A 17,200-nucleotide genomic window follows, 5' to 3' on the forward strand; every position below is an offset into this window, starting at 1 on the left:
TTAGCTTGAAATCTCTGGAATTTGGCAATTACATTCCTGGGAGTTGTCTTTTGAGAATTTAGGGTAGAGGGTGTCCTATGAATTCTTTCAATGTCTATTTTCCTCCCTTGTTCAAGAACATCAGGGCAATTTTCTTGGATGGTTTTTTTGTAGTATGATGTGAAGATTTCTGTTTATTTCTGGCTTTTCAGAAATGATTTTCAAATTGTCTCTCCTTGATGTTTTCCTGATCTATCATCTTCTCAGTGAGATATTTTATGTTTTCTTCTATTTTGTCAGTCTTTCGAATTTGCTTTATTAATTCTTGTTGTTTTGCAAGATCATTGTCTTCCAATTGCCTAATTCTGGATTTTAAAGACTGGTTTTCCTTTTCAGTTTGGTCTATTCTGATTTTTGCGGCTTCCAGTTATTTCTTCAATTGGAAGTTCTTGTCCTTTAGACTGTTATTTTTTCTTTGAACTATTTCCCACTTTTCTTTCCAGAAGGCTTTCATCTTTTTGATAAGCTCTAATTTTAATTCTTCAAGAGCTTGTGGACAATTTCCATTTTTGGGGAAAAGTTTTGGTGCATTTATTTGAATTTCCTCTTCTATTTCCTCTATAGCCTGGGTTTTCCCTCTGTAAAAATTTTCCAGGGTCAATCTCTTCTTCTTGTTTTTCTTGGAGGGAGGTTGTTGTTCCTGGGCACTATTTTCCATCATTGTGGAGGTTTTTTCCTTCTGTTTTTAGTCAGAAATCTGAGTGATGTGGGCAGGCTCTCTGTGTATGGAGTTAAGGATTAGAGTGTTTGTGTGGATAGAAGGAAATGTAGAATGTCCAAAGCTTCTGCTCTTTGCTGCCCTTCTCTGTGCTCTCTTCTGCGAGTGCCCATGGTTTGAGCTCTTCAGCCTGCTGGGGTTTCAGGTCTAGATGCTATACTTTGGTGGTCTTAGTCAGCTCCCAAGGACCTAGAGGTGCCCTTTACTCACTCTAGAGGTGCCCCTCTCTCACTCGCTGATTCTGGTGCATGCTGGCTCTGACTCTGGCTTGGTAGTTGGGGTGGGGGAGGGTAGATCAGCTCACAATTTGATGGGAGCTTTTTCACCCCCTTATAGTGTGGAGATGCCCAAATCCCATATACCTTCAATGCTGCACCCTACTCTAGAGTCCCTTCATTCTTATGAATTTGGTTTTTTTGGTCTTTTGAGGTAGTCTATATAGGTGGGTGCTGAGGAGATGAAGGGTCTTGTGTCTACACTGCCGCCATGTTTACCCAGAAGTGTCCTCATAATAATTCCAAGAGATAGGGGGAAGAAAGAATAAATCAGAAGTATATAGTACTTATTATGTACTAATAGTAAATATGACCACAGGTCCTGTCCTAAGTACTTTTCACAAATATCATCTTATTTGATCCTTAAAACAACTCAACAAGGTGGGTGCTAGTAAATCCTCATTTGTAATTGTACAAAATGGGGTAAATTTTAGTGATGCACCCAGGGTTATGTAGATAGTGCCTGAGGCTGGATTTGAACCCAAATATTCCTGATTCTGGGCCTAGTGTTCTATCCTTTGCTCCATCAGAAGTATTATTGAATGTGCTTGAAGTGGAGGAAGCACTGAGAGGGGAAATTCTCTTCCTTCTTTGCCTCTCTAATCTGGTCAAATTGCTTCCCATGTTCCTTGGGAGTCAATACTATTTGGATTTAGGTACTAGATATGAGAGAACTTGGTAAAACTGAGCCCCCAAAACCAAAGACACAATTTTTCTTGAGAGAGATGTGCCTGAGAGTGAAAGAGATTTAATGAAAATTATGAAGCATATGGATGAGGACCTTCCTACTTTAAGACAATCAGAAATCTATATTATTTATCTTTTTTAGATTTTTTATTTTACCTATTACATGTAAAAAATTTCCACATAAGTTTTCTGAAGATAGAGGATTCAAATTATCTCTTTTCTTACCTCCCTTTCTCCTCCTTCCCAAATCAGGCAAGCAATTTGATCTGGGTAATACATGTATAATCATGCAAAACATCTCCATATTGTTCACTTTTATAAGAGAATAGTCATATAAAACAAAAACTTGAAATTTAAAAAAAAACACATGAAAGTGAAAAATAATATGCTTTGATCTGCATTCTGACTCCGAGTTCTTTCTCTGGATGTGGATAGTATTCTTGTTATCAGTCCTTCAGAATTGTCCCAGCTCATTGAGAACAGTTAAGTCTATCACAATTGATCATTCCACAATATTACTGTTACTATGTACAATGTTCTCCTAGTTCTGCTTATTTCACTTTGCATCATTTTATGTAGGTTTTTCCAGCTCTTTCTGAAAGCATACTGTTCATCATTCCTTATAGTGCAATAGTATTCCATCACCATCATATACCACAATTTGTTGTCCATTCCCCAATTGATGGATATCCTCTTACTGTCCAATTCTTTGCCACTACAAAAAAGCAGCTGTAAATATTTTTGTACAAATAGATCCCTTCCCCCCTTTTTATGAACTCTTTGTGGGGAGGTACCTAGTAATGGTATTACTGGATCAAAGGGTATGCATTGTTTTATAGACCTTTGGGCATAGTTACAAACTGCTTTCCAGAATGGTTGGATCACTTTATCTTTATTTTTGCCAGCAGTGTATTAATATCCCAATTTTGTCACATCCTCTCCAACATTTACTACTTTCCTTTACTGCCATATTGGCCAATCTGATAGGTGTGAGGTGGTACCTCAGAGTTGTTTTAATTTGCATTTCTCTAATCAAGAGTCATTTAGACCATTTCCCCATATGATTATCTGGGAATTGCTTATTCATATCCTTTGACCATTTTTCAAATGGGAAATATCTTGTATTCTTATAAATTTGACTCAGTTCTTTATGTATTAGAGAAATGAGACCTTTATCAGAGAAATTTGTTATAAAAATTTCCCCTCAGCTTATTGTTTCCCTTCTAATCTTGGTTCCATTGGTTTTGTTTGTACAAAACCTTTTGAATTGCATATAGTCAACATTATTCACTTTAAATTTTGTAATGTTCTCTATTTCTTGTTTGCTCATAAATTCTTCCCTTCTCCATATATCTGTTAGTTAAATTATTCTGTTTCCCTAATTTACTTATAGTATCATCTTTATGTCTAAATCATATACCCGTTTTGACCTTCTCTTTGTGTGAGATAAATGCCTAATTTTTCCCATGCTGTATTCCATCTCCCAGTAATTTTTGTCAATTAATGAATTCTTATCCCTAAAGCTAGGATCTTTGGGCTTATCAAACATTAGATTGCTGAGGTCACTTACCCCTAATCTATTCCATTGATCCACCATTCTATGTTTTATCCAGTATCAGATTGTTTTGATGATTATTGCTTTATAGTACAGTTTGATATCTGGTCAGAAATATATTTTTAAAAATGACTCCCATATGAAAACAGAACCTTTAACAGTATCTTTACAATTGAAAGCATACAACTATTACTAGAAAAAAGATTGTTATGGATTATTACTTTTACTAGCCACAATAGGTCTTGACATGAAGCCAGGAGGATTTCCCCAACTTCTTGGTGTTAGGGAGTGGGATAGAGTGGGAAAGAGATAGAAAGAGATAAAGATAGAAAGACAGAGAGACAGAGAAGAGGAAGAAAGGAAAGAAAATACTTCATTATTTTTCTACTCATAAAACACCTGGTTCTTAACAAAATTATTTTTAGGAATGTGCTCATTCCTTTCCTCATCAGTCTCTAGTTAATCCAGTCCCCAGTGGATTATGCATTCACTATATAAGGAAGATATCCCCCTGTTCTCTTTCAATTCTTTTTTAGTTTATTTCTGGGAAAAAAAACATATTCAGTTTCTCTCATGGCATCACTCTTAAAATTTTTTAAAATTCAATTTTATTTTCAGTTCAGAATTCCCTACTTCCTCCCTCACCTATACCATCCATCAAGAAAACAAGAAAAAAACTGGTTATAAATATGCATTGTCAGAGAAAACAAATTTAAGCATTATCCATTTTAAAAAAGGGTAATCTGTATCTCAATCTGTACTCGAGTACAGATTCACCAATCAATTCTTAAGACTCACATATTTTGTGAGTCCCTTGTGTCCCAGCATGTGATTAATTTTTGCAGAAGTACTCTGAGATGCTTAAAAATAGGTATATGCCTTAAGTTGTCTTTAAGTAATTGATAAAGGCCTATCATATCTAATTTGATCATGGAAATATGGGTTAGAGTGTGATACAGTGTCAGAAAAAGCCATGCCTACCATTGGGAAACTTCACACAGACCTGGAAGAAACACAAGCCCCAGTAAATTCAGTGAAATAATTGAAATAAGATAGTGGATATATTACTTAATTTTCTAGATTCAGAGATTCCATTGTGAAAGGGTACAAATGCAATGATCCCAGAAATTTAAGAAAATTTAGATTTTTTTTTTTTGTGGGGAGGGAAGTAGTATGCAGAAGAAAGTATAGAAGGTGAAATCTCAAATTAAAATCCTCTTTTCCCATATTGTAGCCATTGCCTGAAGCTCCTTTGCTGTTCGCTGAACTCTGGTTTTCACAGACATGGTGGATGTCACATCCTGGACTGTGCTTACTGTCTCTGTTGCCATAGTAAGCTTGTTTGGAATTCTCATTATGAGACCTTCAGGTGAGCATTTCTTTCTCCCTCCTGCTATCTTGGCTCTTTAAGTGAATGGACATAGTTAACTCTGTCGATAATTTTTTTCCCTACTGGGAAAAAACCAAGGCTTCCTGACAGTTCAGTCTAGCAGATATAATCCATATCCTGGGTATCATGTGTCTCTACACATCAATTCTTCCTCCCCATTGATTAGATCCCTCTCTTCATTCTAAATAATCTGACTATATCAGTTCTTTCAGGGATGACTAAGTCCTGGTAAATTAATTAATACTAAACAAACTTCACAGTAGATGGATTTGCAAAGCACTTACCAATTTATTGATTGATATTTACTTTTAAAAATAATTCTAATAGATTTTTATTGATATCTTTTGTTTTGGCATAACCTAGGTGTCCCTCTATATTCTTTTCTCTTCAGGAGACTCAGACCTTTATAATAAAGAGTTTAAACAAGAAAAAAAGAGGAGAATAAATCAGAAAAAAATGATCAATATATAAAAAACAATATAATATTTTATTCAATGTGCCACACCTTTGGACAATCCTCACCCTACACATATCTCTGAAAATGGTATCTTTTCACATTTTTCTTGGGGGGGGCATAGCTTGTTTTTTTTTTATTTTTTTAATTTTTTATAAAAATTCTTACCTCCCATTTTAGAATCAATACTGGGTATTGGTTCTAAGGCAGAAGAGTGGTAAGGGCTAGACAATGGGGGTTAAGTGACTTGCCCAAGGTCACACAGCTAGGAAGTATCTGAGGCCAAATTTGAATCTAGGACCTCCTGTCTCTGGGCCTGACTCTCAATCCACTGAGCCACCCAACTTCCCCCTCCTACCTTGTTTTTTTTTTTCTTCTTATTTGGCAACATTCATTTTTGATTGTGTGTGTGTGTGTGTATGTGTGTGGTGATTATTCTTTCCAATTACATTGCTGTAGTTGTTGCTTATATTTCCTGACTCTGCTTACTTCATTCTGCATCAGTTCATTAGTTTTTCCATGCTTCTCTATGTTCATCATTTTCATTGCTTCTTACAGCCAATATTATACTCAGATTTACAAATCACAATTTGCTTGATCAGTCCCCAATCTATGAACATCTACTTTATTTCTAATTCTCTACTACCACAAAAAGATAAATATTTTGGTGTCTATGGAGTTTTTCTTTCATTGGGGCATATCCCTAGAAGTAGAATCTTCACAATATTTTAATTATTTTATTTAAATAATTTCAAGTTGATTTCTGGAATAATTATACAAATTCATAGTTCTGCCAACTGAGCAGTCAATGTTCCTATCTTCTAACAATCTCTCTAATAGTAACAATTACCATATTTTGGCATATTTGATAATTTTCTTGTTCTGAAAAAAAAAACACCACAGGGATGTTTTTATTGTTTTTTTTGTTATCAGTATTTTGGAGCATTGTTTTATAAATGGTTGTTAATAGTTTGCAACTCTTTTGGAAACTTCATTCATATCCTTTCTGTTTATTATTGGGGAATGACTATATCAAACTAAATTCTATTAGTTGTTTAGGTATTTTAGATATCAAACCTGTTTCTGAGAAATTTGATACAAAGGTTTTTTTTTCCTAGTTGGCTTTCTCTCCCAAACAATTTATCAATTTATATCTGAGATAAAACTGACCTTTTAACTATGATCTACACAAGCTTCCTAGTTTTTTCTACCCTCTTTCACCTTTCCTTCCCTCACCCAAAAAAGTTTAGTCATTAAAAGTAAGTGAAGAAGTATTTTGGAAAAAAGAAACAATTTGTTTTGCATGTTGAGCAATAATGTTGAAGGTATGTATTCATAATTCAGAAGATGTATGATATCTGTGTTGTCTGTGGGTATTAAATATGGGTACTCCCATGAGGCAGTTAGATGGCTCAGTGGATAGAGAGCCAGCCCTGAAGATGGGAAGTCCTGGGTTCAGATTTTATCTCAGATACTTCCTAGCTCTGTGACCCTGGGCAAGTGGCTTAACTCTCATTGCCTAGCCCTTACTGTGCTTCTGTTTTAGAACTAATACATAGTATTGATTCTAAGATGGAAGGTAAGGGTTTGGGAAAAAATGTGGGTACACTTTTCCTTGGAGCAAATCACAATATTTAGATTCCACAGTTGATGGCTTTGTGATTTGTTGACCAAAGATTTGTTGTGTCATTCATAATCATTAGCTTTTTGATGAAAGCTTTTCTACTCTTAGATGAGATAATAAGTGTAAAGCACATTGCAAAACTTATAGCCCTTAACTTTAGTTATTATTTTTGTTAGATGTTATTAGTTAGCTTTGGTTGTTCTCAGATAAATTTGTTTCTGAATTCATGTCTGAAGTCTTTCTAGTTTTGTACAGTCTCTGGGAACTTGACCCCTACTGATAGAACCAGGGTCACACCCATGTTCTGATGAAGCTTTAGATGAAATTTGTTTGAGAAATGATTTCAAATTATTAAATTATAGAAAAATTATGCAATTGATGTTTTATCTGTACTTGCTCTTATAAAGTACTATTTCTGTTTCCCCTAATAGCTAAATGTTATATAATACATAAGCTTTAAAACTTCTTGCTCAATCAGAGATATGGAATGCTATGGAATATACATTCATAATTCAGTGATCCAAGCTCTTTTCCACTCTGGATAAGTCAAATGTCTAGGTAGCATTGTATTCTCTATGTAGAATACATGATACATGTATAATAGTTTTTAAAAGCTTCATAAAAATCATTTAAATAAATGATGTCTACTTGACAATCACCTAATAGTTTATACATAATTATTTTTCTATACAAAGATTTAAGATTTTTGACTCTAGTTCAAAGAATGTGCTCTCTGATTCTTCACCATTATAATTATTTTCAGTCATTTGCCATCTTTCTATGAAGTCATTTTCAGATACAGAACCATTGCCCAAAGACTGGGGTTATAGCTAACACCAGCTTTCCTGAAAGGACTATTAGGGAAACAAAATTCTAGTTCCAAAGTTTGCTCAGTGATCAGTGATTACAGAATGAGAGCAGAAAGACTATGTATATCATCTTTGCATATCATATCATCATTATCAGCTTATTTCCCCACCCTCTGTCTAAACATATTCCTTCTATATGCTCCACTACAAAGAATGTTTAAGAATTACAGGTATCCTCTTTCTGGGTAGGAATACATGCAGTTTACTGGATCTCTTAAATTTTCTGTTTCTTATTTACATTTGTGGGCTTCTCTTGGGTCTGTAATGTAAGAAAGAGAGATCCAGGGGTTTGCAATGAGATCTGAGAGGGAAGGATTGAGAAGGAAATGGGGAGAGAGGGAGAGAGAAGATTCTTCTTCCCCTCTTTTTCTGGGAGAAAGGTAGCCAAGACGTCCCCCTGACAGAGGGAATATGTCTCCTCAGAGAATAGTTCTGGGAGATGGTGGATACCCACTGTCACTTCTCTTCAGAAACCTGGGGTCACCCCACTATGAAGGAGAGATGTTGTTCCTTGGGTTAGCAGATCCTTGGGATCCAGAGCTAACCTTCCCCTTTTGGGGAAAGTTGTGATTCTCCTCAAATCTTCTGTCCTCTTTCCTAGTGTCAGAAACCAATCAGACCTAATTCTAAAGTAGTAAACAATTTATTTGGGTTCACACAGGGAAGGAGAGGTAGGGGTGTCAGGCAAGGAAATTGGGAATTAGGAAATCCTAACACTGGTCCCCTCTGGCAGGCTGCCCCCCAAGTTCTTGGGGTTCAAGGTTGAGTGCCTTGAACCCTCCTCTGGTGAGCTGCTAGTTGATCCCTATTCCTCTAGCTTTTAATTCAGGAGTCTAGGAACAGGTCAGGGAGAGAGAGAAATCTCAGGGAAAGATCTGGATGGCTCTGGCCAGCATGAGTCCAAATTCAAAACTCCCTTGAGACTTCTGTTAGCTGTTCTTGAAGAGTCTTAGTGGAGGTGTTTTTGGGTCCAAGAAGGAAAAACAGGTTCCATACAGATGGGCTCTTTCTTAGCTTCCAGGAAAACCTTCTCTCCTCTTCCATCTCCCAGATTGGAAAAGCATTGACAGTTGGAGCTTCTCTCTCTGCCCCTCCTCTGCTGCTGTTCAACTGATCTCTCCTTCAGCTTGGCTTCTCATTGCAACTCTTTCTTACATTATAGGTCTCATGTTTGGACTCCAAATATTTTCTTTGGGTCTGTTTTATTTTCCCTCAGGAATGCTTGGAAATCTTCTGTCTTATTGAATAACCATTTCCCAACTGAATGAATATATTAAATTTTGCTGGATAGGTCACTCTGGGTAGTAAACTTACATCTTTTGCTATCCTGAATATCATATTCCATGGCTCCTGGTCCTTTAATGTGGAAGCCACTAAGTCCTGTGTGATCCTGATTGTAGCTCCATGGTATTTGAATTGTTTCTGTCTGGCTGCTTTGTAATAATTAAATTAGTTTGAGGGGGTTAAATTGTTGTAGATAAGAGAGTGGGAGCCATAAACTGTAATAATTAAAATGTTTGGGAGCCAGGGAAATATATAACAATTATGACTGCTGAAATATGTTTCCTACAGTATCTTGTTTTTAATCAATATAAGATGGTCGCCAGGGAATATATTCCCAAATTATGAATATGCCCAAGCCAACTGGGTTTTAAAGAGAAATTCAATTTATAATACACTGATTAATCAATAGAAAAAGAGAGAAAGTAAGAAAGGAATAAGAATGAAGGGCCTCAAGCCAATAAGGCCTAGACCTCATTCCTAAGAGAGAAATCAGTCAGTTTGTTTTATCACTCACTCAAGATCTGTCTAAGTAAGGCTTCTAATCACACCAGGTCAGTGTCCTTCCTCAAAGAGAGAGTCTCCCCAAATCCTCCTCCCAAGGCCACCTGAGTCTCCAAGAGCTCCTCCTCAGTCTCACCTTCCAGAGAATCTCTCCAACCTCAGTCCCTTCCAGAGAATCCTCAAGAGCCTCCTCCCAAGTTTAGGCTGGGCCAAAGACCCAAGCCCTTAGATAGCTGAGGGAAAGAAAAGAGATCAGTCCTATCACTCATGTGACCAAAATGGAGAAACAGTCTCAGGGCTCCTTCACTCCAAAGCACCTCCAACCACCTTTCCTCCACACAGGAAGTCCCCAGCCTCCTTCAGAGAAAGCCATCCTGAGTCCTCAGACCCCACTATCTTTAAGGAAAAATCCAAGTTCCCTCCCCTCAGTTCTCACATCTACCAATCACTGTCGATGTCTCCCCTGTGCCAATGGTGGCTCTAGCTTAACCCAGGACTGCCCAGAGGTCTGTCCCCTTTGCACATGTCTGTTGAAGGTCATATTCTCTAATAATTAAATATTGATCTTTGCTGCAGCCCTTCCTAAAACCTGTTACCCTGAGTAGGGTGGAGATTGTAGTTTCCAAGACCTAATTCTGTCATTCCAAGTATCTCTATTGTATCAATTCTAAAATCATATCCATCCATAGGTCAAAGCCCTTTCCATTGTTTAGCAAAAGGTTTCTGTCCTAAAGTAGTCTTAAGTAGGGAGGAGAAGGATCCTTCCATATCAAGGAGTTTCACATCCCAATAGAGTTCTTACTATCAGTAGATAATTTTTTCAAGTATGAAATTTCCCAAATGGGGGAAATTTCCAACATTCATAAGTCTAAGAAATTTTAAGGTTTACAGCTTGCAGTATTTTCTCCTTGACTTGAGTGTGCTTGAATTTAGCTATTATATTCCTGGAGGTAGTCATTTGAGGATTTCTTCCCCTCCCCCCCAATTTAAACATTATTTTATTTGGTTCTTTTCAAACAATATTCCTTAGAAACAAAGATCCTTTTCTCATCCTTTCCTCCTCCCACTGCCCCTCCCCTAGCCAACACACGATTCCACTGGGTATCACATGTGTCCTTGCTTCAAACCCATTTCCATGTTGTTGGTATTTGTATTAAGGTGTTCATTTAGAGTCTATCCTCATTCCTGTCCCTTCCACCCCTGTAGTCAGGCAGTTGCTCATCTTTGTTGTTTTTACTCTCACTGTTAGTCCTTTGCTTGTGGATAGTGTTTTTTTTTCTCCAGGATCCCTGCAGAATGTTTTTCTGGTTCTGCTCCTATAGCTCTGCATCACTTCCTGGAGGTTGTTCCAGTTGCCATGGAATTCCTCCACTTTATTATTCCTTTGAGCACAATAGTATTCCATCACCAACATATGCCACAATTTGTTCAGCCATTCCCCAATTGAAGGGCATCCCCTCATTTTCCAATTTTTGGCCACCACAAAGAGCGCAGCTATGAATATTCTTGTACAAGTTTTTTCCTTATTATCTCTTTGGGGTACAAGCCCAGCAGTGCTATGGCTGGATCATAGGGCAGACATTCTTTTATCGCCCATTGGGCATAGTTCCAAATTGCCCTCCAGAATGGTTGGATCAATTCACAACTCCACCAGCAATGAATTAATGTCCTGACTTTGCCACATCTCCTCCAGCATTCATTACTTTCCTTTGCTGTCATATTAGCCAATTTGCTAGGTGTGAGGTGATACCTCAGAGTTGTTTTGATTTGCATCTCTCTGATTATAAGAGATTTAGAGCACTTTTCCATGTGCTTATTAATAGTATTGATTTCTTTGGCTGAAAACTGTCTGTTCATGTCCCTTGCCCATTTATCAATTGGAGAGTGGCTTGATTTTTTGTACAATTGATTTAGCTCTTTGTAGATTTGAGTAATTAGACCTTTGTCAGAAGATTTTGTTATGAAAATTGTTTCCCAATTTGTTGCTTCCCTTCTCAATTTGGTTGCATTGGTTTTGTTTGTACAAAACCTTTTAAATTTGATGTAATTAAAATAGTTTATTTTACATTTTGTGACTCTATGTCTTGCTTGGTTTTAAAGTCTTTCCCTTCCCACAGGTCTGACATGTATACTATTCTGTGTTCATCTAATTTACTTATGGTTTCCTTCTTTATGTTCAAGTCATTCACCCATTCTGAGTTTATCTTGGTGTAGGGTGTGAAGTGTTGATCCACACCTAATCTCTCCCACACTGTCTTCCAGTTTTCCTAGCAGTTTTTGTCAAATAGTGGGTTTTTTCCCCAGAAGCTGGGCTCTTTGGGTTTGTCATATACTGTCTTACTGGGGTCACTTACCCCAAGTCTATTCCACTGATATTCCTTTCTGTCTCTTAGCCAGTACCAAATTGTTTTGATGACCACTGCTTTATAATAGGTTTTGAGATCTGGGACTGCAAGGCCACCATCCTTTGTATTTTTTTTTCATTGCTTCCCTGGATATCCTTGACCCTTTGTTCTTCCAAATGAACGTTGTTATGGTTTTTTCCAAGTCAGTAAAATTTTTTTTGGTAGTTCAATGGGTATAGCACTAAATAGACAAATAATCTTGGGTAGGATGGTCATTTTTATTATATTGGCTCGTCCTACCCATGAACAGTTAATATTTTTCCAATTGCTCAAGTATAGTTTTATTTGCATGGACAGTGTTTTGTAGTTGTGTTCATATAGTTTCTGTGTTTTGTCTCAGGAGATAGATTCCTAAGTATTTTATTTTGTCTAAGGTGATTTTGAATGGGATTTCTCTTTCTAATTCTTGCCGCTGAGCTGTGTTGGAAATATATAGAAATGCTTATGACTTATGTGGATTTATTTTGTAACCTGCAACTTTGCTAAAGTTGTTGATTATTTTGACTAGCTTTTTGGTTGATTCTCTAGGATTCCTTAAGTAGACCATCATATCATCCACAAAGAGCAATAGCTTGGTCTCCTCCTTGCTTATTTTGATGCCTTCAATTTCTTTTTCTTCTCTAATTGCTACTGCTAGTGTTTCTAGTACAATGTTAAATAATAGAGGTGATAATGGGCCTCCTTGTTTCACTCTTGATCTTATTGGGAAGGCATCTAGTTTATCCCCATTGCAGATGATGTTAGTTGATGGTTTTAGATATATACTGTTTATTATTTTTAGGAAAGACCCTTCTATTCCTATGCTTTCTAGTGTTTTTAATAGGAATGGGTGTTGTATTTTATCAAAGGCTTTTTTCTGCATCTATTGAGATAATCATGTGATTTTTGTTGGTTTGCTTGTTGATATGGTCAATTATGTGGATGGATTTCCTAATATTGAACCAGCCCTGCATTCCTGGTATAAATCCTACTTGATCATAGTGAATGATCCTCCTGATCACTTGCTGGAGTCTTTTTGCTAGTATCCTATTTAAGATTTTTGCATCTATATTCATTAGGGAGATTGGTCTGTAGTTTTCTTTTTCCATTTTTGACCTGCCTGGCTTTGGAATCAGTACCATGTTTGTGTCATAAAAGGAATTTGGTTGAACTCCCTCTTTGCTTATTATGTCAAATAGTTTGTATAGTATTGCGATTAGCTGTTCTTTGAATGTTTGATAGAATTCACTTGTGAATCCATCAGGCCCTGGGGATTTTTTCTTAGCGAGTTCTTTGATGACTTGTTCAATTTCATTTTCTGATATGGGATTATTTAAGAATTCTATTTCTTCTTCTGTTAATCTAGGCAATTTATATTTTTGTAAATATTCATTCATATCACCTAGATTGGCATATTTATTGCCATAGAATTGGGCAAAATAATTTTTAATGATTGCTTTAATTTCCTTTTCATTGGAGGTGAGGTCTTCCTTTTCATTTATGATACTGTTAATTTGCCTTTCTTCTTTCCTTTTTTAAATTAGATTGACCAGTACTTTGTCTATTTTGTTTGTTTTTTCAAAGTACCAGCTTCTAGTCTTGTTTATTAGCTTAATAGTTCTATCACTTTTGATTTTTATTAATTTCTCCCTTAATTTTTAGGATCTCTAGTTTGGTTTTCTTCTGGGGGTTTCTAATTTGTTCGCTTTCAAGTTTTTTTATTTGAATTTCCAATTCATTGATCTCTGCCCTCCCTAATTTGTTAATATATGTACTCAAGGATATGAATTTCCCTCTGAGTACTGCTTTGGCTGCATCCCATAAGGTCTGAAAGGATGTCTCACCATTGTCATTTTCCTCGATGAAATTATTAATTGTTTCTATGATTTCTTCTCTAACTAACCGATTTTGGAGTATCATATTATTTAATTTCCAATTAGTTTTTGATTTGGTTTTCCATGTACCATTACTGATCATTATTTTTATTGCCTTATGATCTGAAAAGGTTGCATTTATTATTTCTGCTTTTCTGCATTTGTATGCCATGTTTCTGTGACCTAGTGTATGATTTATCTTTGTGAATGTGCATGTGGTGCTGAGAAGAAGGTGTATTCCTTTTTGTCCCTATTTATTTTTCTCCATATGTCTATTAACTCTAATTTTTCTAAGATTTCATTCACATCTTTTACCTCTTTCTTATTTATTTTTTGGTTTGATTTATCTAAATTTGATAGTGGTTGGTTCAAGTCTTCCACTAATATGGTTTTACTGTCTATTTCCTCCTTCAATTCTTCTAGTTTTTCCATTATAAATTTGGGTGCTATACCATTTGGTGCATACATGTTGATTAGTGATAATTCCTCATTGTCTATACTCCCTTTTAACAAAATATAATTACCTTCCCTACCCCTTTTGATCAGGTCTATTTTTGCTTTGGCTTTGTCAGATATCATGATTGCAACTCCTGCCTTCTTTCTGTCAGTTGAGGCCCAGAAGATCTTACCCCATCCTTTAATTCTAACCTTGTGAGTATCAACCCGCCTCATATGTGTTTCTTGAAGACAACATATGGTAGGGTTTTGGATTCTAATCCATTCTGCTATTTGTCTATGTTTTATGGGTGAGTTCATCCCATTGACATTCAAAGTTATGATTGTCATGTGTGAATTCCCTGGCATTTTGATATCCTCCCCTAATTCTGACCTTTCTTCTTTAGCTATAACCTTTTAAACCAGTGATTTACTTTAGATTAGTCCCCTAGTCCCCTCCCTTGATATACTTCCCTTTCTTGCCCCTCCCTTTTTGTTCCCTTTTCCTCTCCCCTCTCCTTCCCTCCCTTTTTATACTGCCTCCTCCCTCCCCTCCCTAATTTCTCCTTCTCTCTTACCCTGTTGGATAAGATAAAGTTCAAGATCCCAATGGATCTAGATGTTCTAAGCTCTCAGAGTTGATTTCACTGAGAGTAAGGTTTAAGTAATACCAGTTAGCACTTTCTTCCTCTCCTCCTTATAGGAAATTCCTTCCCCTTCCCTTCCCATGTGTATCTTTGTGTGAGAAAGATTATTCTATTTAGTTATTTTCTATTTCTTGAAGTATGTCTTAGTACCATCAATGATTCACCCCTTCCCTTTTTCTTTCACCCCCCTTTTCTCCATATTGTCTTAATGTCCCAATCATTCCCTATGTGTGATTCTTCTAACTACTCTAATGATGAATACAATTTTTGAGAGTTACACATTACATTTTCTCCACATATTAATATATATAATTTGATATAAATGTAGTCCTTATAGAAGAGAGTTTGAATAAAAGAAAAAGATAACATTTTTCTCCTTTTCCCTTTCCTTCATATTTACCTTTTCAAGTTTTCCTTGCTCTTTGTGTTTGGATGTCGAACTTTGCACAGAGCTCTGGTCTTTTCTTTACAAAAACTTGGAAATCTTCTATTTTGTTAAATGCCCATACTTTCCCCTGGAAGTATATAGTCAGTTTTGATGGATAGGTGATTCTTGGTTGAAGACCCAGCTCTCTTGCCTTTCTGAAAATCATGTTCCATGCCTTATGGTTGTTCAGAGTGGAAATTGCAAGGTCTTGTGTGACCCTGATTGGCATTTCTTTATATCTAAATTGTCTTTTTCTGGCTTCTTGTAAGATTTTTTCTTTTGCTTGAAAGCTTTGGAATTTGGCAATTACATTCCTGGGAGTTGTCTTTTGAGGATTTAGTGTAGAGGGTGTTATGTGAACTCTTTCAATGCCTGTAGTGCCTCCTTGTTCTAGAATCTCTGGGCAGTTTTCTTTGATGATATCTTGTATTATGATGTAGAGATTACTATTTATTTCTGGCTTTTCTGGAAGTCCAATTATTCTCAGATTGTCTCTTCTTCCTCTATTTTCCACATCTGTCACCTTGTCAGTGAGATATTTTATGTTATCTTCTAATTTCTTTGTCTTTTGGCTTTGCTTTATTAATTCATGCTCTTTTGCAAGATCATTGTCTTCCAGTTGCCTGATTCTGACCTTTAAAGCCTGGTTTTCATTTTCAGTTTGTTCTATCCTGCTATTTGAGGCCTCAAGATGTTTCTGTACTTGTGTTTTTTTTGTGCTTCTGATTGCTGAGTTCCTTTTGCATTATTTCTGATTTTTCCTGCCAGAAGGCTTCCATCTTTTTGACAACTTCCAATTTAAATTCTTCAAGAGCTTGTGGACAATTTCCATTTATTTTGGAAGGTTTTGGAGCATTTGTTTGCGCTTCCTCTTCTGCTATTTCCTCTGGTTTTTTTTTTTGTGTTTTCCCTCCATAAAATGTGTCCAAAATCACCCCCTTCTTCTTGCTTTTCTTGGTGTTGGAGTGTTGGGGTTCTTGGGTACAGTTTGTCATCTCTGTGTTTTTTTCCCCCTCCTTCCTCCCCTTTCCAGTCAGAAATCTGAATGAGTAGTACTTGCCCTCAGTATAAGGGTCTAATGGTCAAGGCTTTAGTCTCAGGCTAATTCTAGGTTCTCTGCAGCTGTGCTGTCCTCCTGGGGAGGCCCAAGGACTGCCCTCCCCTGCCTGCTGGGGTTTTGGGAGTTAGTGCTCTCAGGTGAAAGTCTTTGGTGGTCTTAGCTAACTCCCAAGACTTGTAGGTGCCCCTTGCTCATGTCAGGGGATCCCTTTGCGCACTCTGTGAATACAGCGTGCTAATTCTGGGCACCTGAGATCTGTGCTCCCCTAGTCTGCCTGCCAGGGTTTTGGGTGTTAGTACTCTCAGGAGAAGGACCTTATCTTATTCAGGTCCCCAGACCTGGGGCTGCCTGTTGTTCAGTCCTGGGGTGCTCCTCCCTCATTTGTTGATTCTGGCCAGTGCTGACTTTAGCTCTGACTCTGGCTGTTTGGTGGGGGAGGGGAAGGTGGGTCAGCTTTTTGTTCCCTTATATTGTGGAGGTGCCGGAATCCCACCTTCCTTCAGAGCTTCGTCTTGTTGTGGGGCCTATCCATTCTTATGAGGATGGTTGTTTTTTATTTTGGGAGGGTCTTTTGCAGTTGTCTGTGTCATTGAGTGTGAGGAGAGGAAGTAAGCCACATCTACTCTGCAGCCATGCTTACCCGGAACTGACGATTTCTTTCTGGAGGTGATCTGTGGATTCTATCAATTTATATTTTATTTACTTATTCAAGAATATCTGGGCAGTTTTCTTTGATAATTTCTTGTATCGTGATGTCAAAGCTTTTTTTTTTTTTATCATGGCTTTCAGGTAGTCCAATAATTCTTAAAGTGTCTCTCCTGGATCTATTTTCCAGGTCAGTTGCTTTTTCAATGAAATATTTCATGTTTTCTTCTGTTTTTTTTTTCCTTCATTCTTTTGATTTTGTTTTATTGCTTCTTGATGTCTCATGAAATCATTAACTTCTGGTCACCCAATTCTAATTTTTAAGGCCTGAT

General features: G+C 36.9%; 1 protein-coding gene across 2 annotated transcripts in view; it reads left to right on the forward strand.

The window, feature by feature from the left end:
• Positions 1-17,200, forward strand: part of BTNL2 (butyrophilin like 2) — a 57,686-nt gene that overhangs the window by 13,908 nt on the left and 26,578 nt on the right. For both annotated transcript variants that reach the window (XM_007483615.3, XM_056817951.1), the window contains exon 2: positions 4,509-4,643. In XM_007483615.3, the coding sequence (XP_007483677.2) occupies positions 4,559-4,643 (85 nt within the window). In that variant the 5' untranslated portion in view covers positions 4,509-4,558. The remainder of the gene's footprint in view (positions 1-4,508; positions 4,644-17,200) is intronic.

This window comes from Monodelphis domestica, chromosome 2 (assembly GCF_027887165.1).
Source record: "Monodelphis domestica isolate mMonDom1 chromosome 2, mMonDom1.pri, whole genome shotgun sequence".
Taxonomy (NCBI): domain Eukaryota; kingdom Metazoa; phylum Chordata; class Mammalia; order Didelphimorphia; family Didelphidae; genus Monodelphis; species Monodelphis domestica.